The sequence below is a fragment of the Miniopterus natalensis genome, chromosome 11 (assembly GCF_054644295.1).
Source record: "Miniopterus natalensis isolate mMinNat1 chromosome 11, mMinNat1.hap1, whole genome shotgun sequence".
NCBI classification, from domain to species: domain Eukaryota; kingdom Metazoa; phylum Chordata; class Mammalia; order Chiroptera; family Miniopteridae; genus Miniopterus; species Miniopterus natalensis.
In genome coordinates this window covers 69,748,232-69,776,119 of record NC_142091.1, presented here as the reverse complement: position 1 = coordinate 69,776,119, position 27,888 = coordinate 69,748,232, and the positions used below count along the sequence as shown (strand labels likewise).

Below are 27,888 nucleotides of genomic sequence, written 5' to 3'. Positions count from 1 at the left end.
TCTGAGGGCATGTGGTTTTCTTAGCAGCGTTTCACCCTGGGACAACTGTAACTCAGTACAACCAAGGAAGACCAGTTGCTTCCATGAACACAACTTTTATTTTTCTTCTTTACATATTTATTTTGGATATGCCTTACCTAGATTAAGAGAAAACAAGAATTTGAAAAGCAGAGTATCCCTTTTATTATTATAATTTCTTTTTACATAACTTTTTCAACCTAGATTCAGGTAACTACCTGTCTCTCCCATCAAAGGAGAAGGGTCCTGCACATTACAATAGGCAAAAAGGCTTTTAGGAAATAAAATATTTTAAATTGATCCATTACAATCTTTCAATTTTCTTGAGTACATTGGAAAGTGGGAAAAAGACAGCAGAGAAAAATGGAATTTCAAACAAAGACTGTAACCACCTCAGGTTTAATACACTCTTCGTATTTTTTTCTCCCAACAGGTACAAAGGAGGTTCAAGTGCTCTACGTGGATGCCTTTCCATACCTTAATATATATATATATTTTTTACTCCCAGTAATCCTGGCCAGTGTTTATCTAAACTTTATGAAGCATATTAAGTCTCAATTATGCAATTATGATAACCCTGGGCAATCAAACAAGGGGGAAGCACAGAAAGTATCTCAACTACAGTTTCAGAATCTAGAACTGCCCATTCAAGATGGAGAATATGCAGTGGGGAAAAAGGTAACAGAATTTGACTAGAAGTAGGAAATGCAGAATTTTAAGATTGAAAGAGCTCCTTGGAAGGACAAAGAAGTAAACAGCATGAGGAGCAGAAAGGAAAAGGGAAGAGGCCCCAGTATAAGTTAGTTTACTTACACCAACTCTTTCCTATGCTAGCATCCCCATCTCAAAAGGAAAAAGATAAAGTCCATGAAAAATATTTAAAAATTTATCGCAACCTGCTATAATAATTTATTGAAGTAAATTGTAGGCAAATGGTTAGCTATGAAGAGGCCAAAAAATGGGAGAAAGAACATATAGTTTTAATTATTAGAACTTTGGAGGGAAGAGGAGTGTAAGATAGGGAAGATCATATTTCCTCTATCTCATAAAGTGTTTTGTTTTTTTACGCAGTTTGCTTTTGTGTACGTGGCTAAAATATCTCATTACTAACTACCAAAAATGTAACTTATGGACACAAAGTATAAAATAAATGTGACAAAGACAAAGGTAAAAGTGGGGAAAGGATGCTAGCTAGTGAAACAGTACAAAATAGACTTACGTTGGGGGGCAACTTTGTTGTAGACCACCCAGTCAGTCATGTATTTTCACATCTAATCAACACACCAGTCAACTCCAAGTTTTTACTGTGGGCAGGAAAGCATATTCGACACCCCTTCTGTCCTTATTCCACTTTCTACCCCCACACTGGAGGGATGGCAAAGCTGCCACACTCCGAAGAGAAACAATAGTGCATTTAAGACTGTGCACTGTAGGTGTCTCACTCCCTACTCCCTGGCATCCCAGCCACTGACACCAGTGGGTGTCAAGTAAGCCTCTTTCAGAGATGACATTTTGTTACCCTCTTTTTGTGAAAAAAAAATCAAAGAGAAAATTGATAAACTTTGTAGTTTTAGTGTTTGTGAAAAACAAGCTGTTCCTTATTTTGTTCTCAGCAAAACTTCATTCTTTCCAACAGCCATCGCACATTTCTGACAAACAATGCATAGGGCAAGCCTTGAATTCCAGCTTCTGAGGTGCACAAGAGGACAGAAATTGCCCTTTTAATTCCCTAAAAATGAGCCAAAATGGGTTTTCGTCTCCTGGGAGTTCTTAACTTACACAAAAACATTTCCTGTCTCTCCCATGGATAGTAATAAGCAATCCACCCCAAAAAACCCCCAATCGCAAGGGAAGTGGTAATTCCCAGTATTTCAGGTGGAAGCTGAAGCTATTATTACATTATTTTGTTGAAGCCTTTCCTCTTCTGAAGTGTTATTAAAAGGGAAACAAAATAGAGCAATATTCTTTGACTTAAAAGTGTACAACTCCTAGAATATTCCTTCACTAATGGCAGTGTCCTTCACTAATCGGGAGCTGGAATGAACCAATGATAGAGTAAAGCAAAACAAACACAAGGCAAGGGGCCAGAGCTGGGCCTACAGGGAGGTATGTGTAAAGAAATGATGGGGACAAATAAAAACAAATTCACAAGAGAAAATCTTTATCTGTAATTCAGACCCTGAACAACCTTATCCCCTCAAAATTCCTAAATCTCAATGCTCTAAAATCTCAGAGCACTAATTACCACAAATCTAACATTCTTCCCTAAAAAGGCTTCCGAAAAAGCACTAAGCTACTGTAGTGATTTTATTAGTGCTGAGGACCAGCTTAAAGGCCACTGGAGAGCTATGATTTTAGAGGCTGGCTGTGCTTCTTCAACCCTATATCTTGCCTTCAAAAGTACCTCTTATGGAAAGGACCCCATGTCAGAATAATCTAGTCTCTCCCAGCCCCACAAAATATAGCAACAAAGACAAAAAAAAAAAAAATCAAAAAAAAAAATCAGACTTTCCGTTAATAAATAAGGAATCTCAGGTTCCACAACACAAAAACACACATGTTCAAAGTGCAAATTTCTGCCATTAAACTGGGACTTTTCTGTCTCACTGATACACAGCCCTGTCCTATGGTCAAAGAGACCACGTAAAGGGCAGCCCCCTCCCTGTTGGGAGCCTGCCTCCAAGCAAGTGAGCACCACTGAGAACCATATGAAGGTGTTGGGAGGAGGGCTGAGGTGCTGGGGTCAGAGTGGTCCCCATGTATCCTTCCTTTCGGAAACCCAGTGAGGAACGGAAGAAAAGGGGGTGAGAGATGTGTGCTGTTTTAACAGCTCACCCTGTTAAGGGGCCCTAAAGTGCCAAGTCAAGCTGCCAGCCTCCAGAGATTAGAATTATATGATACTTTGAGGGTAAGTGTGCTGCAGTGGGTAGAAGCCAGGCCGTAGGGCAGCAGTAGAGGAGGAGAAGGGATTGAGAGGACAGTATATACCACTAAGAGTTAAAAGCTGATCCAGAGCATGTAAGAAGAATTACAGGTTAGAAAAAGGGATCTGCAATGAGCAGGAAGTCTGCCTGGCTGGAACTGAGCATGAGGGTGACCCTCACTTTTAAGAGCTTCTTATTTTTTGTCTACCTTCCTGGTAAAGGCAACATCAATTCTATAAAGGGGACAGGAGGGGAGAGAAGGTGTGTGCTGTGACCCACGCTGGGGAGAGCAGGCCTCCGGTTACTTCACTAGATCTTAAACGCTTTCACTTGTTTGTCCTTTTTATCTTTTAAGTACAAAGTCTGAGCCGTCCCAGTGCCTAAAGTCTTCCCTTCTACTAAGGTCCAGCAGAGTCTGAATCCTCAATGAGAACCTCTGTGGTAGCACCGAGTATGTCCGAGTTCATGACCAGCCCTTCAGCGCCCCCACTGCTGCCGCTTCCCACAAAGATCTTCCCATCAGCCATCAGGCTCACCCGCTCCGTCCCACTACAGTAGGACTTTGACATCCCTTCAGCCTCCAGCAGGAGGCACTCTCCAGCGGTGGAGTTTCCCAAGGGCTCAGGAAGAAGAGGAAGACCCTGACCATCTGCAGGTTGTGTCAGAGACTCCGGGTTAGTGCCCAAGATATCTGTGCTGGTGATGAGGGCGCCTGCATTGGCAGCCAGAGCTTCAGCAATCAGCACCTCAGGGTGGCTTTTTGCTTTATGTGCCACTACGCTGTCCTTCTTCTCAAATTTTTTGCCACAGATATTGCAAGAGAATTGGTAGAAGGAGTCTGCATCATGCTTCTTCATGTGCCAATTAAGGGATGCCTTTTGCCGACAAGTGAATCCACAGATCTCGCATCTAAGGAGAGTGGAAGAGGAAATGGCTGATCAGACAGAGAAATAAAGAGAGTTCTTATTCAAAGTCAGGTGAGAAATTAGGTCACATACATAAGCAATAGTGAGTAACATATACTTCTTGTGAAAGAGTAGAAAAAATTACCAGATGGAACTCTAATCTGATTTCTTTTCTTCTGTTTGATTAAAAGACAGGAAAAAACAGAAGAAAAAGTTCACTAAGTTGGCTCTCCCAAACAATACCCACTCTAATTTGGTAAAAGTAAATAACAGTGACAGCTGAAATGTCTATAAAGGGGCTAACCCTCAAGTGGGGTAAATGCGCTTCTCACCCAGATGTTTACCAATAAATAAACACTCACTGTAATGGCTTCTCGCCTGTATGGATCATCCGGTGCACTGCCAGATTGTGGGAACTCTTGAAGGCCCGCGCACAGTATTCACAGATGTAATCCCTTTGATCTAAGAAAAAATTGTGGTTAGTGTCCATTTAGAAACCCTGTAAGTATTTTTTCCTACTTTGCAATAAGTAAGCAGACTAGGAAGGTCAATTTAGAGTAAACGCAACATTGTTTTCAATGTATAAACACTGGATAAACAAAATTTTAAAAAGAAATATAGTTTTGTTTTGTTTTTTAATGCCATACATTCAGTAGTGAAAGGGCCTATTTAAAAAAAGACCTAGATAGAAATACATGAGAATGAAAATCCTAATATTAATTTTACCAGCAATGCAGATCTTGGATAAATTGCTTGGCAAGTAAACTACTACGTTTTTCTTGGATTTTATTCTTTAAAAATGTTACCGAAGATAAATAATTTACACTTATCTCAAAAGATTCACGCTGCTGCTATCAAATATGCAGCACAATACCTGCATTTACCTTCTTCTCCTGCCCCAATACCACCTGTACCATTCAACTACCTCCCCCAAATTTCACAGGATTTTTGATGACTTTGGTAACACGGTGTGGAATCTATGCAGCAAAGGAGCATTTTACTTATTTCTTTATCCCTTGGTTCGCAAGACAGTGCACAAACAGATGCTTAGTATCATTTGTTGAATGATCACTACATTTTCTACGCCTTTCACTTAAAATTACTACACACAGAGTGAAAACATGAGGATAAGTTAAAAGGCAAACAATAACAAAATTGATACTCTACTCCATCCCAAACAGTTTTAAAACTCAGTGTGGGAGAAGAACCAAGTTTTCCTCAAGCTTGAATGTACTTAGAACCCACTCAGGAATCTTGTTAAATACAGATGCTGATTAAGCAGGTCTGAGATTCTGTATCTCTAACAAGAGCTCAAATGATACCAATGCTTAAGGGTCTCTTTTCCACAGAGTATCTAAAAATGCACAGTTCTAACCCAGAGACAACTCTTAGTATCTCCCAGGTCTTGTCCACTTTTCCAGCTCCACAGTAGCATGATAAACTGAGTAGGGTATCCATTTGTTTAAATATATTTTCAAAGTGAATCCGTATATACTAATTTGGAAAAGGAGAACTCTCTACACTGACATCATAAAATTGTATTAATCAAATATAAGTATTTGATATGAACTGAATTTCTAAAACTGTCCTTTTGTCATAGCAGGCTTGATATTTAGTTAAAATAGCCTAAACTGATTATCAGAGAGTACTTTTCTGTGGGACAAGTGTCTAACAGGAAGAAAGAGTGCAGAAATGGCAGCACCTAGCAAGAAACAGAGTGCAGGCAGCATTCTCTCTGAAGAAACATAGCATAATGCAGACTGTAGACTTTGGAATAATTGAGACCTAACTTCAAACCCTGCTGTTTTTTGAATGTCTACCATGTGCCAGGCCCTGTGTAATAACTAACACATTATATGTTACCTCATTTCATTCTTATAATATTGGTGTCATTAATACTCAGTGACATTGGTGTCACTATTATTCTTATTTTACAGATGAGGAAAAGGGAGAAGACAAAAAAAATTAAGGAACTTGCTTAAGTCACACATATGGTAACTGACACAAAGGGCACATGTATCAGTATGACCTTGGGCAGGAGACATGGCATCTCTGCAACTAGAATTTGCACTCTTAGGACTACAGTTGTTGAGAAGGTAACATGTAACAATCAAATGTCTGGCACCTACTGGATTAGGGCTCATACCCAGCCCAAATTGTTCCTATTAGTTACATTGCAGTGAGATTGTTAAAGGCAAAAAATGTATAGAATTTTAATCCACTCTGTCATTTGTATCACCAAGACATTTCCTTTCTCTTTTTGAGTCAGTATCGCCTAGAGGAGGTTACACGTGAATGCAATAGCTAGCCTTAATGATTTCAACAGCAGAAGTCCCAGGAGCCACTTAGTAGTTACCATAAACTATAAGCAAACCCCTTTACCATTTAGGCTTTTTCTTCATACTCCTCACTTTTAATCTATAAGCATCTCCCTGAAACAGAATTAGAAAATCTTGGTTTTGCCAAAAACTAGCTGTGTGAACACAAGTTACTTAATGTTGCTACGCCTCTGGTTTCTTGGCTACAAATCAAGACCAATACAGCAAACTTGGTCGTGCTGAATGGATGGATAAGCAACAATACATGTAAAGTGTTCGGTCCGCTGACACACAGTACTGTATGTACTGAGTAAAAGATCACTATCCAGGTCATAAAAGTTCTCAAAGAAATCAAAGAAAAAAAATTAAAAGCCCTGGTTTATTTGTCCCTTGTAAAATTTACATCATTACATATTACTTTTCCACCTTTCCCTTATACTTGACTCTAGACTCTTTTAAGATTTATGTTAGGGGAAAAAAATTATCATTACCAATTTATACTTAAAAGTACAGTGTATTTATCTACTCGATAAGACATTTTATTCTGAAAGTACCTGTATGATGTTTGGCATGTCGCAGAAGTTGTTTCTGGAGCCTGAAGAGTCGCCCGCAGGAGGGATGAGGGCATACATATTTCTTCTTCAGCAAATGCTGATATTTAATGTGGTGCTATAACAGTAACAGAAAGTGGAGAGAGATAAAAATTAAGGCTTTCTAGATATCTGCTCTTCTGCTAAGTCAAAAGTGAAGAAAAACCAAATATTTTGTGAATGGGTAGAGAGGCAATATAATCAAATAGTTAAGAACATAGGGTCTGGAAATAAACTTGCATTCCAATATAGGCCTGTCATTTACTAGCAGCGTGATCTCAGGAATGTGGACTTAAACGCTGTAAGTCCTCATCTGTAGAATGAAGATCACCGAACCATCTCATAGTACTGTGAGGGTCTAGAGATCATACACTGCATGGTGTATGGTGCTTAGTGCAGCAAACAGCCCACACCACAAGAATACTAGCTATCATTACTATAACAGAACCAGGATCAGAAAGTAAGGCCTGAATCTCATGTTATACTTGCTGCTAAACTAAATATCAAACAGACATTTCCTAAGCTTTAGTAATTAGTATTCACTTTCATGTTTTCTCTGAGACCTAAACATAAGCTGTATCTTTACTCATATTTAGAAAAAAGATTCACTTCCAAAAAACCCGACAAACTAAAATTTTAAAATTTATTTTAAACAGTATTCAAGAAATCACTGGTTTGAGTTACTAATTTTATTTTTTTTAAATACACATTAAAATAAAATCTGTTCATCTGTGTCTTGGTGGTGTGTTGTTACAATCATCTCATCTCAAAAGTATTTATACTACCATGGGAAACTCTGGAATTTTCTAAGATTCCAAGGAAATCCTCCCTTTGGGCTCAGGTTCTTAGATACTTTTCTTTCTTTTTCTCTCTCTTCTTTTAAACCAATGAAGTAATTTTATGTTTAAAGAAAGATTTTTCTTGGCATTGCATGTCAATGATAAAGCCTACACAAATTCACGCATCATAAAGTCCTATCAAGCTTGAGAACTAGTAAGGGTACAAAACGTGAAAGGCTGTCTTACACAACTTCACTGACCTGCAAATAGCGAGGGTGAGCAAGAACAGTTCCACATCCTTCCATTTCACAACGCACATATTGGATTGGAGGCTTTTTCCTAAATCAGTATGTTGGAGAAAAGTTAGCAACAGAGAAGACAGAGTTTGGCCTTTAACTCAAAGTGCCGGATTAGGGAACAGCAACTTTACACTATTATATAGTTTGCATATAACTTGTTAGAAGTAACCAACAATTTCAAAATGTTTAATAGTGTTTTTAAAAAATAACATAAAATAAACTAGTACCCTCCCCCCCAAAAAGGTAAAGGAATATTAGTTTTTAGAAACGTTAAGATCCTGCTATGGAAATAAAAACAGTAACTTTGCATCAAGGACATTAACTTTGCATCAAGTTGCTTTTGTCCATTCTTGTAGATAATGAGGGCATATGTCAGTAAAGTGCCTAACACCAGAAGGTACAATACAGGAGTACAAATTCTCACCTCCTTTTGGGTAATCGTGGACTTTTGTCATCTTTCCGTCTTCTGCCTCTCCTATAATTAAAAACCAGAGTAAACTGTCCACATGTTCTGGATTGAAGTTTACTGAGTAAAGGATGGCTGAAGACATATATACTCAAGACCAAAGAGTAGATAGCAGAAACAAAGGCTAACCCAGAATACATAGTCACATACATATGTGGCAAACCCAACCAACATTTCACTCTGTAGTAATTTTACTTTCAAATAAGTCTGCAACACAAGTTAAATATATACCATTCATAAACTATACAGTACTATAAAGGAGGTTTGGATAAACCTCAAGGTTACTACTTGAAGAGTTGTTTCAGTTAAAAGTCCACCTCTTAAATCTTGTCAATTTAAAACATAGAATAAAAGTCTATTATCTAAAAACCCTAAACATATAAACTATAGTCTCCTTGCAATAGAACCAGAAAACCTAAACACAAAAATCTTATTATTGCAACGAGAAATGGTTGCTAGACAGGAAGTTTTCACCTGATCAAGTTTTTATTACATCATTTGCCTCATTTGCCCTTCTTTGGAAGATCCACATTTGCCACACTCTTACTTGCTGACCTATTCCTTCTACATCCCTATGCCTACTGCCTTATCCATTCATTTGTACGTAAGTACTGCCTTGAACCACACTTTTCAAGTTTTTGAGAAGTCTCTGCAATACAATTGTCAGCTGCTTGAGGCAGGAATACAGGGTGGGGCAAAAGTAGGTTTGCAGCTCTGAGTACACGGAACAGAGTTTATTCCTATATTATTTATTACTGTATTATTTTCCATAAACACAACTGCAACTGCTTTTCAGAGAACGGAAGGGGGAGGGAGAGAGAGAGGGGGAGAGAGAGAAACATCGATGTGAGAGACACACATCGATTGGTTGCTTCCCACACGCACCCAACCAGGGTTGGGATCGAGCCTGCAACCAAGGTACGTGCCCTTGGCCGGAATCAAACCTGGGACCCTTCAGTCTGTGGGCTGATGCTCTAACCACTGAGCAAAACCAGCCAGGGCGCAAACCTACTTCTGCCCCACCCTGTCTGTATCTGTCAACATCTTTCCTGACATCCCACCTTTTTCCCACTTCAGAATGGCTTTCAAAATGTTAATGATTTTTAGTTGCAATTGCCCACTCACTTCCTAGGAGGTTCCTCATCTTCCCTAATTTCATTCTCCTCTTCTTCTTTTACCTCTACTTCTACTTCCACTTTAATTTCTTTCTTCTCTTTCTCTTCTTTCACCTTTCCTGATTTTCTCCGTGGCTTTGGGGTTTCCCTGAAAACATAAATACAGTTCAACACTGGCATCTAGCAAAGTATCCTTTCAAGGAAAACTTGATAACAAGGTAAAGTCTGGGGTTATCATCAATTTATTGTAAAATAATGATTCTTGGCTCATGAAATGTGATTTCCAGCTAACCATTCCTCACACGCACAGTAATGCCAAATATTTCAAGCCTATGGGATGACCCCCACCCTAGGCTAATGATGTCCTAAAATGAAATCTCACTACAGTTGTAAACAGAAACAAGATAAAAGTAGAAAATTCTAAGTATTCAGGCAATTCATGATATCCTGTTATGATAAACATGCAGATATCATAATAAGGATATGATCAAAGTAAAGTTCTACAATGGAAGAGAGGGCTGTATGAGGGGTAATAAGAATGTTAGATTTGTAAATTAAGTGCAGAATTAATTATCCATTTAAAATTAAGTCTATACCCATTAGTTTAGCAACAAGGCAAAATAAAAGCATGCAACAGTGCTTTCCAAACTTATTTTTCATTGACATGTCTGGAGTAAGATGGGACATACCTTTCTAGGTGGGGTTTATAGGTCTCATCTCTTGGATCATCTTTGAATGGTATTTCTTCTTCACTGATTAACATCTCTTCCTCCTCCTCATCATCACTACTAAAAAGCAGCAAAAAGGATTAGAAATTCTAGTTGCAAAGATTGTATCTGAGGGGATTTTCTAATTTTAGTTTATGTGCTGTGGAAGTGAGCACTGAATTTTATTAAGTAAATTTCTTTGGAGATAGCCAAAGATTCACAGTAAACTATCTAGAATTTTTATCCTTATGATCTAGTTGAATTGCAATTTAGCTGCTTTTTCCTGAAGAATAATTGGAACTAAAAATCCTAGATATGCTATCACTTTATTAAATAAAGGCAAGGTGATGACTGCTCAAATGGCATGAAGGGTTAAAATTCAATTGACTTTATAATACTATATCTAGTAATCTGCTGTATCAAAAAAGACTTATCAACGACAAAATAGAAAATTTAAAAAATCACGTGACTCATCACCAAAGATATTGATAAAATTTCAAAACTCTGGTCTAAACACCCACATTTCACACTAGTGCCTAGCATGGAATAAGCCAGAACACAGAAGATCCTCGAGACATAATTTCTGAACTACATAACTAAAGATTACATGATTAAGGCTCTAATCAAGAACAAAGTGGAATCTAAACTTAATACCAAAACTGAAGTTAATTTCTCTGTTATAGCTCAAAATTCTTTCAAGTAGAAAACAACTTTTAATAATTTAATGTGATTGTGCTCTATGTCCCCAAGGGTTTAAATATGAAATGTTTCTCACCTAATGCCACCTGGAGATTGATGCTCTTCTGCAACTTCTGGGGGGGGAAAAAAGCCAAAACAAAACATTATCTATGTAGATACATTTTCTCACGGCAGCTGGGACCAAATTACTGCCTAAGGTAATTATGCAAAAGGAGAATATGTGCAAACGGTTAAAAAAGAACCCCTCCTATATCACCACACCCACCCCTGAAAGTTAAGCTGTTTTAGTAAATGTTCAGCATTACATTTAAAAGCAACAGGCAACTGGTTCTTAAATGACCATTCTCTGCTTGCACCATACCATAATCAAGCTGATCTGTATTTGGTTCTGACTTGCAGATGAGCTGCAATGAACCAGTCTTGGACCTAGAGCTTCGGGTGTTCTCTGTGTCACGATGCCGAGAGATAGATGTCCTGCTGCTACTGCGCCAGCCCCGGCTAGGCCTAGTTGTAGCAATGGAAACTTCCTGAGGGAGGGTAGAACCGTCTTCTTCCTCTTTCTCTTCCTTGGGATCTAGATGAAAACATACACCATTCTTTTCAAGTTTACAGTTAACTAAAAACCATGCTTGGTAGTGTAAGAGTAGAAAACATTATAAATTCAGTTGAGAAGATAAACTTTTTTCCAGAGGAAAAAAGCCCTCAGCTTTTTAAACAAAGTAATACAAACAACCAAATGAGAAAAAAATCAAATAAAGCTTACCCTATTGTCATCTCTCTAAAGAAAAAACTTCATATTGTAAAGTAGTAATTTTATACTGCTTTATCTACTAAAAAGTGGAATGCTGAGAGGACTATGTAAAATATACCAAATATTTCAATTCAGGAAATTTTAACTTTTAGATCTCAGACAAAAGAACCTAAATTAAGTGAGTGGACCCAGAAAGATGACTGAAAGTAGAGAGGCATTAAAAAGAAAGAAACATAGGTCTAGATGTTTTACCAACCAAGAAATCCCCTAACAGGAATGCTTCCCTTGACTCCTGCTACCCTCTATTTCTCCTGTACTTTAAAGGGAAAATAAGGTGAGGCAGGATCATCCAGCTAGCACGACAGATAATAAAAACTTAGCGTTAGAAATTGGCTTTCAAATCTAGAGTAGCTTGCTTGTTATCTATATAAGCTAGTTATATTAAAAGTGAGCCTATTTTGACTATGGAAGATTCTTTTAATAATCTCAAAACAGAAATAGCACAAAATTTCACACCTTAAGACTAATACACCTGACTAAATAAACATAAAAATAATACGGCTTTCAAACATACAAACAATAACAAAGCTCAATCCACTCATAACAAGAGAAACTCAAATGAAAATGATAGTGTGTTACCACTGGTCCCCCATCATGTTGGCAAAGATCCAAGTGCTTGACCACACACTGCCTATTAGCAAGGCTGCTGGAAAACAGGCTCTAACACAGACGATGGCATGTGCATCGGCAAAACTTCTAGGAAGGACAATCTGGCAATATCTATCAAAATTATAAATGCACACACCTTTTCATGTTAATTTTAACTACTAAGAATTTATCCTACAAAACTACAATCACACACTTATAAAATGACTTACATACAGAGTTAGTTGTCCTAGCACCGTTTTTGGTAGTGTAAGAGTAGAAAACTAAGTATCAGGAAGGGACTTGGTTATATGAATTTTAATATAGCTATTAAATGAGCAATAGTATGGAATCAACTCCATGACACTTTATTACGCAAAAAATTCATATCCATGCAATACTCAAACATGTGTACATATATACATGTTACATACATTCATGTGCATATATACATGTAATATATATAAAAGATAAGTTTCTTATAGATACTACTTCTGGACAGGTATACAAAAAACTGACAAACATTCGTCACCTACAGGGAAGTCCAAAAATATATCCAGCAATTCCACCTCTAAGTACCTACCCTAGGAAAATAAACTGGCACATGAAGGTTCACTGCAGCATGTTTATAATAGCTGAAGAGTGGAAACAACCTAACCTTCCATCAACAAGTGTTTAAATAATCCATGCTGTATCAAGATAAAATATTATACAGAAATCTGTAAAAAACGACACGAAATTATTGGCAAAAACATTGCTAAATGGAAAAAATAAGATGCAAAACTATCTAACATTTTTTTTAAAGATCTATAAAAGTTTCCTCCACTGGAGAGAAAGAGAGAGAAACATCAATTAGTTGCCTTTGTACATGCCCCAACTGGGGATGGAAGCCAAGACCTCTTGGTGTATGGGACGGCACCCCAACCAACTGAGCCACACCTGTCAGGGTGCAAACTTCCTTAAACAACTCGTAAGTACTAATGCATGCTAAATTGTGAATAATTCTTGAAAATAAAACCAAGTTTTCTTCTGTGTGGTACTTTAAAGGCAATTACTAGTTGTTTCTCATAATAGCAGTTGACCTTGAGGAGGCTTCCTGATATATAAGGGAGAGAAGAGCCACAGTAGCCTAGGTGAAGGAAGACATCAGGTAAGCCACTGCCTGAACACAAAGGCACAGTGAATATAACCATGTCCTTGAAAGAGGAAGAAGGGGCAAAGTAAGAGTGGATGAGAGTGTGAATTCAGACAAAAAGATATTAATTAGTACCACTGGCAGGTAAAGTTTCTCCTAATTCTTCTAGGTAGCAAAAGATGAAATGTAAGAGTGATTTATCTCCATCCTACAGCAACAGATTCTATCAAAGCAGCCTAACTCATTGAATTGGAAAAGATAATAGCTACTTCATCATAAAATACTTGAAGTTAGAAGGATCATCCTAATATGATCTGGTCCTCCTTCAGATTGCTCCATTTTTCTAACTGAAGCTTAGAGAAATTAAATGATTTGTTCAAGATTACAAAGCTAACATAGACTGCTGGGTGAGACAGGGAGTGGTTGGCTGGTAGGCTGGGAAGAAGCTGGAGTAAAGATCTTCTCACCTCTAAGTATTTACATTTCCTCTGAGAAACTAACAAATCTTAAATACTGGTTAAGTGCTTAGCAGTACATATATTTTTCATCTTTCTAAATTGAGTCTTCATAACCCTGTAAGTAATAATGTCTTTATAGACGAGGAAAGCAAATAGTAACAGGCTTCCCCAGGCTCACATATGAAGTTAGAAAGCTAGGATTTGAACCCAGGTGTATCTAAGTCCATAGTCTATATTCTTTTTATATACCATACCTAATCTACTTATTTTCCATACAAACAAAACAACTGTAAACCTATTTCTGTATTTAACAAAAGTATACTCAAAAAAAAGCTCTTGGAAACTGAAAAGAAAAAAAAAAAAAGACAGCAAAAATTAAAACCTTGAAGAGGAGGTATCAAGTTAGGCAATTAAGAGAAAACCTGCCAAAAATTAAGGACATGAGTTGTATTGGTTAATTTTATGTGTCAACTTGGTTAGCCTATGGTGTACAGCTGTTTGGTCAAACACCAGTCTAGATGCTGCTGTGAATATGTGTTTTAAATGTGATTAACATTTAAATAATTAGATCCTGAATAAGCTACGCCCCATAATGTAGATGAGTCTAAGAGCAAAGAAAGGGTTCATGGAAAAGGAATTTGGCCTTAAGAATGCAACATAGAAACCCTGAGTTTCCAGTCCTGTGAATTTTAGACAAGACTGCAACACCGGCTTACATGAATTTCCAATCTGCTGGTTTGCCCTGTGGATTTTGAACTTGACAGCCCCCACCATCATGTGAGCTAATTCCTTAAAATAAACCTCTCTATATATATCCCACTGGTTGGTGCTCTGAAGAACCCTAATACTGACTCTGGTACAGAAAGTGGTTCCAGAGGAAGAGAAACTTAGGATAAGTTTTCTGAATTGGTTCTGGGGACTGATTAGATGTAAAGGCACTGATGACTATTTCCAGTAGTAAAGTGAGCACTGAAAGTCCACTGTACAACATGGCAATAGAAATAGGCAAAGATATCACCAATGGATGCTCCCAAATACTTGTCAGAGGCCAGGCAGGTTCTAGTGATCATGTCTGATACCTTAGAACATTTCAAATTTGCAAGTATAACGAGATTCGGAGGGTTGCTCCTAAATTATGCTGGGCAGTGGGGAAAGGTAAAGCTATGTCGGAGATCCAAATTCTCAGCTCAAGTACCACATAAATGACTTGAAAGAAATCCTTGTCTCCTGTTGCTGCAGGACTGAGACTGCTGACAAGCAAATCCAGAGTCTCACACCAAGGCAAACCTGGCTATAGGCACTGCTGAGTGACGAATCAGCTAGAGGCAGAGACCAATGCCGAGTCCCTGGTAGGGCCCCATTCCCGGTGGTAGCAAGTTCACTATACTGGACCACTTCCATCATGGAAGTGGCAGTGTTTTGTTCTTACTGGAATGGACACTTACTCTCGATATGGATTTGCCTCCCCTACACACAGTGCTTATGCCGAAATTACCATTTGTGGACTTACAGAACACCTTACCAACTGTCATGGTATTCTGCATAGGATTTTTTCTGATCAAGGAACTTACTTCACAGCAAATGAAATGCAGTAATGGGCCCACGTTGATGGAATTCACTAGTCTTACCATGATCCCCACCATCCTGAAGCAGCTAACTTGACAGAATAATGGAATGGCAATAAAAATCAGTGATACTGTGAAGAAACAGAAACCCCCACTTACTGATGGGAACATAAGTGTAACAGCCACAATGGAAATGTTTGCCAGTTTCTTAAAGTTGAACATACATTTACCATACAACCAAGTGATTTCACTCCTAGATACCTACCCTAAAGAAATAAAAACATTTGTCTACTCAAAAACTTTTCCATGAATATTCAAAGCATCATTATTCATGATAGTTAAAAAGTGGATGAACTGATGAATGAATAAATCAAATGGATTATCTGCATATAAAGGAATACTATACAAAGGCATAGGAATAAAAATACCAATATATTGTATGTACAAGTCCATTTGTAAAATGTCTATAAAAGGCAAATCTATATATAGAACTGTATATTTGAAATGGGCGAATTTTATGGTATATAAATTATGCCTCAATAAAGTTGTATTAATAAAATATGCACTGCAGCACTAGTCGTAAGGGCCAATAACTGCAAGCTACCCAAATGGCCATGAACAGTAAAATGGATAAATAGTGATATATTTCTACAACGGTATAATCTGTAATGTTACATAATGGTGAGCAAAAAAACCCCACACCAAAGAGTACAGACTGTATTATTTCATTTATATGAAATTAAAAAACTAGCAAAACTAAATTTAGCTATAAAAAGTCAAAATGTTGTTTACACTTGGGGGTGGTGGATCATGTCCTGTTTCTTCGATGGGTGATGGTTCTATAACTAGGCTTGCCTTGTCAACACTCATAAAGCTGTATATTTATGATAAGTGCACTTCTGTATATCACCTGTAATCCCAGAATACTGAAATATCAAATATCCTTCAATCAGGTCTGATTAAATTATGGAATACACATGAGCAGTAGTCATGCTCAGATGCTCCCAAAATATCTATTCACCTCTTTTTCTTTCCTTGAAGAATCAATCCCACTTAGAAAGAGGGTGGGATTCCTGATTAGTGTAGGCTAATAGTTTTCAAAGTATAGTCTGTATACTCCAGAGGGTCCCCAAGAATTTTAAAGTTTTCAAGGTCAAAACTCTCCACAAAAAAAAAAAAAAACAAACAAAAACTGTTGGGATTTTGTTTAAATTGCACTTATAGATCAATATGGCGAGAAATTACATCTTTTAAAAATTTTTTACTTTAAAATTTTTAATTAAAAAAATTTTTTAATTTAAGTATAGTTGGTATACTTAAATCATCTGTTACCATGTAAACTTATCACAATATTATTGCCTATATTCTCCTTTCCCTTTTTACTCATCCCCCCAACTCCCTCCCTATGGTAAGGTCTCTTTAGTCTCTGAGTCTGGGTTTTTTTGTTTTTTAATATTTCACATATAAGTGAAACCATATTAGCAGTATATCTTTCTCTACCTGACATTTCACTTAGCATAATACCCTCCAGATCCATCTATGTTGACGCAAATTAAAGTTTCATTCTTTTTCATTTCTGGGAAATATTCTGTATGTAGGTATGTGTCTCACATCTTCTTTATCCATTCATCTATCAATGGACACCTAGGTTGCTTCCATATCTTGGCTACTGTAAACATTACTGAAATGAACACAAGAGTGCATGTATCTTTTCGAATTAGTGTTTTCATTTTCTTTGGATAAATACCCAGAGGTGGAATTGCCAGGTCATATGGTGTATCTTTATTTTGATGAAGCTCCATACTTTCTTTCCATAGGGACTGTACCAGTTTGCAGTCCCACCAACAGTGCACAGGGTTCCCTTTTCTCTGTATCCTTGTCAACATGTTATCTGTTGGCTTTTTAATAGTAGCCATTCTGACTGGTGTGAGGTAGTATCTCATTGTGGTTTGATTTGCATTTCCCTGATGATTAGTGAGGTTGTACATCTTTTCCTATCTGTTGGCCATCTGAATGTCTTCTTTGGAGAAATGTCTTGAAAAGTCATGTCATGTCCTCTAACCATTTTTTGAATGGATTATTTTATTATTGAGTTGTATGAATTTCTTATCTATTTTGGATATCAACCCTTTATCAGATATATCATTATCAGATATATCATTTGCAAATATATTCTCCCATTCAGTCAGTTATCTTATTGTTCTGTTGCAGGTCTCCTATGCTGTACAGAAGCCTTTTAGCTTGATGAAGTTCCACTTATTTATTTTTGCTTGTTTCCCTTGCTCAAGGGGATATGTCCAAAAAGATATTATGTTTTCTTCTAGGAGTTTTACAGTTGAGACCTTACAGTTTTTAACCCACTTTTGAGTTTCTTTTTGTAAATGGTGTAAGAGAGTGATCCAGTTTTCCCACCACCACTTAACAATATTGAGTCTTCAAATCCATAAACAAGGTACCTGGCTGTTTATTTAGGTCTTCAATTTTAATTAGCAATGTTTTATACTTCTCAATGTATTAGTCTTTCACGTATTTGTCAGATTCAGCCCTAAGTAGTTCATAATTTTTGGATACTATCTTAATGGTATCATTTTAAATTTTATAATTACAATTTTTTGTAATGTAAAAATACAATTTATGTTGATCTTATATCATGTAGGTGGGGCTTCAAGATGCCTTGCAGCTTTTGCCTTCGGCCTTTGGAATGCTGCCCTGGGACCATCATGACACGAAAAGATCTGGATTGAAAGACCAATGAGAAGAGAAAAGGAAAACAGCCCAACTGGAAAATAACAAATAGCTGTATTTTAAACCAGCTATTTAGATGGTTTGTTATACAGCAATAGATAACTGATACAAGTTTAGGTAGAGTCACAGTAAAGAAAAGAGCTAGAAATTCTCATAGAGGCAAAATTACAAATAGAAACAGCCAATAAGAAGTTAGGATACAAGTGGGCATTTAACTAAGAAGAAGCAAGCCAGATTTAATGAGGTAGGTCAGAGAAAAGACTAAACCAGTAACCTATAAGGGAATTAACTGCACTGAAGCTAAAGGGTCTTTGCCAGATGCAGTTAGATCAACCTGACTAGTTTTAATTCAGAGGAGCTTGATCCTTCTTGGACTTAAAAGGTCAGGGAGTATTAAATCAGAGTTAATTCCTTTTTGTCAGAGGTTCTGGTCCACTCGGGATCATCTCAGTGTGAGGATAACTTTAGGGCCTCATGTAGAGATGGATGTCTCTTAGGGGTTTTGGATTCTTATTAGCTGAATATAGGTTTCCCACTCAGGACCTTAGGTTTCTTCTGCTTCAATTTTCTTCTACCAGGGCATTCTGCTGCAACTCTCAAGTGATTCTGGCAGGGAAAGGGGTTTCAATATAAAAGAATTACTATATATAACAGAATAAACATAACTGTGTCAGAGATGGTTCTTATAATGTAACCAGAACATTGTTATAAGTTATTTCTTTGTAAGTAAGAGACAGAAAAACTCATTTACCTCATTTATAAAATGTCCCATAACTGAAATGCGCTGGTAATCAAGGCTTTCTTACGCCTGTTTGACAATCCAGATACATCATAAATGAAATATGCTGCACTTCTGTTCTTCTGGACTAGGGAAATGATTTAAAGGATATGGGGTACTCCGAAGAAGGAACAAGATGTCCAAGTAGATCATTCTCACACTGAGAGAAATAATATGGTTCCTGCTACCTTAAGATAAAGGGCTAGGAAGGAAATAGGACAAATAAAATGCCTATCTAATGTACTGTCAGCCATTTGAGACAAGCATTTTTATAACAGTCAGAAACTTGAGTTTCTGAAACCTGACCAGACTACTATGAGTATTTCTATAATTAGCTCTACTTTGTTTTCCATAATTAGTAAAGTCCATAATGAAATATTAGCCAATCTCAGCAGTATTAAGAGAAGTCAGGAAAAGTGAGTTGTGTGTTTTTTTAAACTTATATTTAAGCCAACTTTAGAAGAGTATCATTTAATTTGTGAAGGAGAATTGCTTCAGCTAAAACTAACAGCATCTCTAAAGGTTAAGACTGGAATTATATGTGCCTTGGTTCAAAACAAAGAGAACAGTATGAAAACAAAGCCAAGTTAGGAAGGAACTAGCCAGGCTCTATCCCTCAAAATTTCTGCTAATATTCTGGAAAGTTTCACAATGATGATGATAATCCTCTGGCAGTGGGTAAACTAAGCTTTTATATTTTAAGCTTTTGCATTTTGCTTCTTCTGTGTGAAATGTTCTTCATCCAGATATCTACCTGCATATTCAGGTCTGAGCTCAAATGTTACCTTCTCAAGATCTTCCCTTGCAATCTTAATGGAAACTTAACTTCCCTATCCCCAACTTCATCAAACATTGTATCACAGTTTTAATGTCTTCACTGCACTTATCTGATTACCAATGCAACCCAGTACCTAGAATGGTGCTGCACAAATAGTAGGTGCTCAATAATTACTTGTTGAATGAATAAGTCCTATTTTTGCAAAGCAATTTCCCATTTGTTTTACATATATATCCATTAGGGTTCAATAAATGGAGCAAGAACAGAAACCAATACTGAAATGTTTCTTATTATTTCAGTTTGAAAAACTAACATGGCACTTTGTAATTTAATAATTTAAAAACAGCAAGTAGCTTTTTCTGTGGGTGCAATATTATTTATTTGTTCAAACAAGTTAAAGGTTCTTATCTTTACTGAAGGAAAGCATATAACTTCAAGTTGTTTGGAGTAAACAAGACTAAAAAAAATACTAAAAAAATCTTTTCAATATTAATAAAACAGAGTTATACCTCTAGAAAATATCACAACCGGTTCAAAGTTTTTTTTGACAGCCTCAACCTTTGGAATGAGTATGAATTACTTCAGTTAAAATTCAGCAGACTGAACATGAAAACTATTCTGAAGTAACAGAATAACTGTTTGAGAAGTTAAATGACAAGGAAAGGCAAAAGAATTGAGGTGAATTCTAAATATTAAACAGCCCAGGAATAAGTGAATACTACACTACACTTTCCATTTCCTTATTCACTGACCTAGTTGGATAAATCTATGTTAAGGTACAGTTTTTATGTACCATTCACAGAATTGAAAACTACTGTAATAGGTAAACTAATGATGAAGAAATGGAGATGGGAGTTGGAGAATATCTATTTCTTCAAAATTTTACAAACTTAACAGCTACCATTTACTGATTGCTCACTGGATGCTAGGTATGGGAATTATTTGCAATAAAAGACAGAACTTGAATTCAAACCCCGATACCTAACCCTAGATCCAGAGCATGTAACTGGTGGATTAGAGTGGGAATGACATCGAGACTGAATTACCCATGATGCAGTTTTAATCTCTTCTCCATTGCTGCACAACTACCGTTTAAGTAGTTGCCAACTTCTGGTTTAAGAAATCTACACAAAGAGCAATAGCTTATCTCCCAACAGGGATGCAAAGTTTTAACCATATTCTCCAAGTTATCAAGGCAATCCAAAATAATTTCTCTAGACATATTCTTTAGACACACAAAGTACACTTTTAACTCTTATAAAGGCAGCTTGGGATTTTTGTTTGTTTGTTTTAATAAGAACTGCTCTGGTACTTGATTGCCAGCTGTCTCTACATTTTCCCCCCACTTCATAAAATTTCCAAAATGAACATAGCCCTTCTATTCTTGGCAGACTTACCCTATTTTCCAAGTAACAACAGCAACAAAACCAAAAAATTACTAGACAAAATCATCATATAAAACTTGCTACAAAAAAATTTGTCTAGTACAAAATACTTCTGTCTGGTATATTATGGAAAAACTAACCCCAGATTCTAAAATTCAGAAAAAAAAAAGAAACCTGAGCATTGACATCTAATCATCTACAAAACAGCCACCACTTCAAGTTACTGGTTCCTAACACACTGTCATTCTTTAAAACAGCATAAAATCCAGGTTTTAAACTTGCCATATATATTATATGGGTGAGGGAGGACATGGGAATAAATTAACCAGTCACCCTTCAGTTATTAAGTAGATGCCTGTCAGATACAATAAATGAAATACGCTTAAAAATCCTTAAAAGTATGTATCTGTTCCAGTTTTAAGAAGGATGCTATACATTTAAACTTAACATCAAGGAATACAGCCAATGACTAGAAAAATAATGAAACAAATGAGCAACTGGCCCAACGTAATAGGGTCAATTTTAATAACCCAATCTGCAAAGCCAGAATAAAGTCTTTTTAAAAAGTGTTTAAAAAGAGAAAGTGAACATTAGTTTCCCTTCATAATCCAGATAAGCAGAAGACTACATTCAATATACATATTTGGTTTGGTAAAACTCTTTAAAGAGAAACGACCTGATGACTTAATTTAATTTAATTATTCACTAGGCTGAAATCTTAGAACACTTTCTTTCCACATTCTTCAAACTGCATTTATAATTTGAGTCTCTACCAACATCAAGATTTTGTTTACACTTTATATATTGTGTATCATTCTGCTCTTTGTTACTTTAGGGGGGAGAGGGGGGGGGGAGAGAGAGAGAGAGTGAGCGTGCACAAGCCCAAGGCACGCACACCAGGCGCTTAAAAAAACACAACTACTGCAATAAACTGACATCCAATAACCCGCTTTTCCATTACTAGGTTTGTAAATAATGTCAAAATGATCCCCTTGCCAGAACTTGCCTTTACTTAAATAGGTTCTATCTACTCCAATAATTATTTACTAAATAAAAGTCATTTTAAATGGGAACAATTTAAATTATCAGGCTGAAGTTCGTTCTATTTTTTATCAGATTATAAGATAATAATCAGTGTAATATACATCAGAGGTAAGAATGACCAAGTCTTACCTTTGTCTGTTGTTACTTTCTCTACACATCTGAAAGAAATAAAAATCAAATATTAAATGAATAATCTTGCACACTTTCTTAAAGTATAAAACTTTATCTCTTTCAGGTTCATCTACAGAGTGATGCAGAAAGCATCTAGTGCCAGTGTTATCCAACAGAAATTCCTGCAGTGATAAAAATATTCTGTATCTGCACTGTCCAATACAGTAGTTGCATGTGGCTTCTGTGTGTTTGAAATACTTAGTATAGTTGAGAAACTGAAGGTTTAATTTTCATTAATGTAAATTTAAATAGCCAGATATAGCTCTATTTCACAGCACACAGCCAGAACATCATTCAAAACAATTGTTTCTAACTACATTTAGATAGCAACAGTAAAGATTAGAATGTGTTATAAACTATTAATTTTAAAAAAATGTTACTCCATTTTTAATTTGGGAAAATTTCTATCATACGTAACTGCTGAGTACAGTATAATGAGCCACCCCTGTCCCCATTACCCAAATTCAAATGTCAACATGATTAGATCTTCACCATAAAGAAGTCACACAGTATCTCTGAGCAGTACAGAGTTCTCTCTTTTTTTGAAAATAAACCTAATACAAATGAATACTCTTAGGTTAAAAAAGAATATCCAAGAAAATACAGAAGCCGTAACATAATACAAATTCTGTTGTCTTTAGAAATAACAGCTTTCATTTTCTCATTTCATATTTTTTAAATAGCTTGGTATCATAATTTTATTTTAAATTATATTACCAATGTCCCAATTAAGAATTAACAAAAGCTAATACAAACCATCCTAGTGCTAAATAAAAAGTAGTGAAATAATTGCTAACAATTAGAACATACAATAAACTTTCCTAAAACCTTTGGAATGGTTCAGTATTACTATTACCATATTGATCACCATAAAAGGAAAACTCGAGATCTTAGTCTTATACAATCGAAGCCTACTCCAAAGAGCCATAAAAGTTTTTTCAGTTCACTCACTATCTATGATCCTCACCTTTTCCCTACAAAAGTAAAGAGCAAGGAAGTGTCACCCAAAGATTAATACCATTTTACTTTTAGCAAGAAAATAAACCAAAAATGGAATTTCATGTACCAGAGAAATATGTTTCCTTCATTTGTAACCATCTGAACCTGAAAGGGTACCTCTAAGAATACTCAGTTTTAGTCAAAATGGTTATACAACAGCTAAATTAGACAAGTGTAAGAAAGTATTTATTGAGATGTTAAATTCTGATAAACAGAGGACTTACTATATGGCAGAATGAAAAGCCTTTTTGCATTTTAACCTCATTTAACAATTATATTGTTTCCATACTAACAGAAAGCCTAGATGTTTTAATTTATGAGTAAGAAAAATCTGTGGAAGAAACTTTTTTAAATCCTCACCTGAAGATATGTTTTTATTGATTTTTAGAGAGAGAGAGGAAGGGGAAAGGGGAGAGAAAGAGAAAGAGGGAGGGTGGAAGGAAGAGGTAAAGTTAAAGAGAGATATATCAATGTGAGAAACATCAATCAGTTGCCTCCCATATTTTCCCTGACCTGGGATCAAACCAGTAATCTAGGTATGTGCCCTGATGGGGAATCAAACCCACAACCTTTTGGTGTACAGGACAACGCTCCAACCAACTGAACCACCTGGTGAGGGCCAAAAAAAATTTTTTAATATAGATGAGTATATAAGCATCTGCACTTCAAATTTGGTTTATCTTTTCTTAGCCTTTAAGTTTTAATCTATTCTCTTGAGCACATTCACTGAAAATTTTATTATTTCCCTTCACAAAGATTTCCTGCTCTTCTCATTACCTTGTGAACATTTCAATGCAAAGGGTAAAGTTTATAAGAAACTGTAACCTAATTATCACCTACCTATAAATCTCATTTTGCAAATCATAAACTATCAATTACAGATGAAAACACAGATTTAAAGAGGTTAAGTGACTTGCCCAAGGTCACTTAGTGAGTAGTAGAAAGCTCGAACCTGAAACTTTCTAAGTCCAGTGTTTTTGCCAATATATTATTTTGCCTTCTAATAGAAAGAGAGGTTTCAATCAATCCAATTTGACTTTTTAAGCTGTACATTTTGCTGTCTCTTCAATCAAGAGAAACAAATGTAGGTTAAACAGTTGATTACTAGAAGTTTATAGGAGGCAATGTTGAGATACGGGAATAGGACCTGAATAAAACAAGTAATTAATATAGGGGTTCTATTTACTTTTTAAAAAAATTTGTCATAACGTTATTAGGAAGACAGAGATAAATCAAGGTCAGAAGGCACTTGAGCAGGGTTCATAAAAACTGACACTCAAAACCTCTTGAAATGTCTTAAAAGATTAACCTTTCTACTTAATTCGTTTTAAATTTTATTTCATCACTCTGAAAATCTGTAAACCAGGCACACACATTTGATAAACCTCCACTCATCAGTGAACCTTCCCCTTATACCCCAAGATCCTTGACTATGAGGTTCATGTCCCATTTATCTTTATAAACCCTAGCACAGCACAGCACCAGGCCCAGTTACTGCTCAATCAAGGTTTACCACTCGGCAATGCTTTAGGACACTTTTGATTTCCAGGGCAATGCAGTAAATGGGTAACAAAAAAATTACGGCAAAAATTTATTTTAACAATCCAATCAAAACCACCTAATTTAAAATACATAATCAAGAGATATTTCTGAGGCTAAGAGAAGGTGAGAGAACACTAAATGATACCTTTTAAGATATTGGATGAAGTGAGGGAGGAACACTAAGAGTTAAAGACTATTTCTCCCCACAGAAATATTGTGGAGGAAAAAAGATTTAATTAAGTAATCTTTATCCAAGTTTGAATGTTGTAACATTCATATTGTGGAAGTAAAAGGTCTCATTTTTGGTCAAGAGTCAGGGAAAAAAATAAACCATCATGGTATACAGCTACTACTCTACCTATAATTATCTTGAGATTTCTATACGCAAAACTGTTGAAAGAGAGAGAGGGAAAGGTTTCAAGGAGATAGGTATATTTAACTCTCAAATGGGTAGGTGAAAATAAAAGGGAATTTAAAAATATAAATTAAGTTATTAATGTATGTATGGTAATAGGAAAAAAATGGAAAAAAAATCCAATTTTGCAGGATTTACATGAAAACACACCACTGCGCACTTATGCCTCTATCATGCCACCACCACTCAAAACAATAGCTTTCAATAAATATTCACTATGTACCAGGCTTTGTGCTAAGTCAGCGATTTTCAACCCCTGTGCAGCAAGAATTTTTAAAACTTGCAGTACCTGACTATTTAGTCAGGGGCACTGACCCCTTTTCCCACAATAGCTGTCCAGTGTGAATGAATCGAAAGTATACCTATTTTATTTTTTTTTTTGGTCACATTGGCAAAAAATATATTTTTGGTGTGCCACGTAATTTTAGCAATTAGTCTGTGTGTGCCATGAGATGAAAAACGTTGAAAATTATGCTTAGTGCTTCACATGCTGTATTTAATTCTCACAAAATAATCTCATAGGGATTAACATTATGTCCTACAGATGAGGCATAGGCTAAGAAATTTGTGCAAGGAATCTATATCCAAATAAAGCTAATAATAACTCTTAATTTTGAAACAGGTGTGTTTTAAATGTATACTGAGTCTGGTATACCCAAAACATGCCCCACTCTTTTAGGAAAGTGGGAGACTTAAAACTCTGATTCTGTCCCCTCTTCAATTTCCCCTGCCTTTACTAATTTTCACTTGAAAGTCAAAAGACACAAAGGATGTTTTCAGTCACGAACTCAATGGCTAATGTGATTAATTTCTAGGACTTACAAATATTTGTTTCAGCATTTTCAACAAAGGAAGGTTATTTTAATAAACTTTTAAATATTTATGTTCCTGGTTCCCCTATTATCTCCAGGAAATTAAGGAACTCCTTTCAGTTTAGTCTAATTTCTAAGAATGAAGTTCCTATATTAAAACGTTTGCAAAACCAAACCAAAAAACGTGTTACTTGGCAAAAACTAAACAAAAAATGAACACCCGTTTAAACGTGCTACATGAAACACTACACTCAGCAAAATTGGCAAAGCCACGTTTTTACCTACTAGTAAGCACCCGGTTTCTAAAACAAGTGAAAAGTAATGCGAAAATTTAGTAGTGGGAAAAACAGCTACAAATGGCTCTTAAGCTAATTAAAGGGAAGGCGGCGAGCGGCGCGGCACCCTCCGAAGGCTGAGGTCCCGCCGCCGGTTTCCTAACGGGGATGTGATGTAATCCTGGAGAGCCGCCCAGGGGAAGGGGTAGGCTGACAAAGGGAGCGCCGGCGCCAGGGTGCGGGCGAGCCCGCGACGGCGGGCCGGGCGGGTCACTAGGGAGCAGAAGAGGCCCAGGCCACAAAGGGCGGCTTCACGGAGCGGGGAAGCGGCCCGACAGACGCGGGAGCCGAGGAGAGGAGACAGCACCGGGGGACGCGGCGTGACATCTGTCGTGCGGGCCGGCAGGGGGCAGCGCAGGCAGGATGTCACGTGGAGCGGGCGCTACGGGAGCCGAGAGGGCTGCGTGCGGACAGGGGGGTCTTTCCCACCGCCTGAAAGACTGCGTTACTCACAGGAGTCGCGGACTCTTCTTGCCCTGAGCCGGAGACGGGGGCTTCGCGGCCTGGGACTGCAGCCTTGTGGCGTCCGGGGGCCTGGCGCTGGGGCTGCTCCTCCGCCGGCGGGGATACTCGGCCTTCCTCCGACGGGACACGGCGGCGGCGGCGGCGGCCGCAGCGGCCCGGCCCCGGTCCCGTCCTCCCCTCAGCACGCGGCTGCTAGTGGTCCCCGCAGGCGCCGCCGCCGCCGCCTCAGGGGGCTGTTGTTGGGGCTCCTCTGGAGCTGCCTTGGCCGCCGCCGCCGCCTCACCCCCTTCCTGGTCCTGCTGCTCCGGGGGTCTCGGCTCTTCTGTCTCCCCCGGCATCGGGGCTCGTCCGTCCCCCACCCCCTCGTACCAGGCGGTGGAGGCGGAGGCGGCGGCGGCCGCGGCGCTGCTCCCCCCGCCCCCCTGCCTCTCAGAGCGTCCTGCACACACTCACTCTGCGCTCCTCTCTCCCCCCCCACCCCTCCGCCCGGCTCCGAGGGCACCCCCCCCGCCCCCTGCCACTCAAAGTCGGCTACCGCTGGCGCCGCACGCGCGCGCCCGACAAAACGCCCCGCGGACCAATCGGAGAGGAGGAATGGCTTCTTCGCCCCGCCCCCCTCCACACAGCGACGTACCGGGTTCCCTCCCCCACCCCTTCCTTCAACCAATCAGGGAACGGCTCCAAGGGAGCGCGCGAGGTTTCCTTCCCCGCGCACCCGTTCTCACCGTTAAACGGCTGCGTCCCGCGACAATCCTAAAGTGACCTTTCCCCCTCTCCAGAGTTCCACGCGCGCTCGGGGCAGTGGGAGGGGCAGGTTTCGCGAAGAGGTTGGTGGGAAAAAAACGCACCTCTTTCCCCGCCTCGCGCGCTCCCCTGAAGTGGCTGCGCGCGCACCTGCCTCCCTAAGGAGACGCTAATGCCACAAGGGCTCTTTCTAGCCTTAAGCCACGGAAGGAGCCTCGACCTTCTCCTGCCTCCACCCCGATCCCACTTTCCTGTATGTGGCCTTTCTGTCCCCAGCGTTGCCAGGTCTTGCAGGGAGAAG

The 27,888-nt window shown here is 38.0% G+C and overlaps 1 protein-coding gene across 1 annotated transcript; it reads right to left on the bottom strand.

Moving 5' to 3' along the window:
* Positions 1-159: 159 nt before the first annotated feature.
* Positions 160-27,234, bottom strand: ZFP91 (ZFP91 zinc finger protein, atypical E3 ubiquitin ligase). The gene is made up of 11 exons (XM_016200376.2): positions 26,832-27,234; positions 22,234-22,262; positions 11,182-11,394; positions 10,897-10,933; positions 10,104-10,202; positions 9,425-9,562; positions 8,258-8,308; positions 7,795-7,873; positions 6,720-6,834; positions 4,210-4,309; positions 160-3,851 (listed from the first exon to the last, which is right to left on the bottom strand). Exons 1-11 carry the CDS (start codon positions 27,179-27,181, stop codon positions 3,341-3,343), a joined length of 1,722 nt encoding a protein of 573 aa, XP_016055862.2. The 5' UTR covers positions 27,182-27,234; the 3' UTR covers positions 160-3,340.
* Between the last annotated feature and the right edge of the window lie 654 nt (positions 27,235-27,888).

Bases quoted from the DNA above. Each gene is read 5' to 3' on its own strand.
- ZFP91 (XM_016200376.2), bottom strand. From the start codon at position 27,181: ATGCCGGGGGAGACAGAAGAGCCGAGACCCCCGGAGCAGCAGGACCAG. The intron at 22,263-26,831 runs GTGAGTAACGCA...TATTTCTTTCAG, and splicing joins AAGAAGAGTCCGCGACTCCT to ATGTGTAGAGAAAGTAACAA. The intron at 8,309-9,424 runs GTGAGTGGGCAA...TTTTAATTATAG, and splicing joins GATGAGGAACCTCCTAGGAA to GAGAGGCAGAAGACGGAAAG.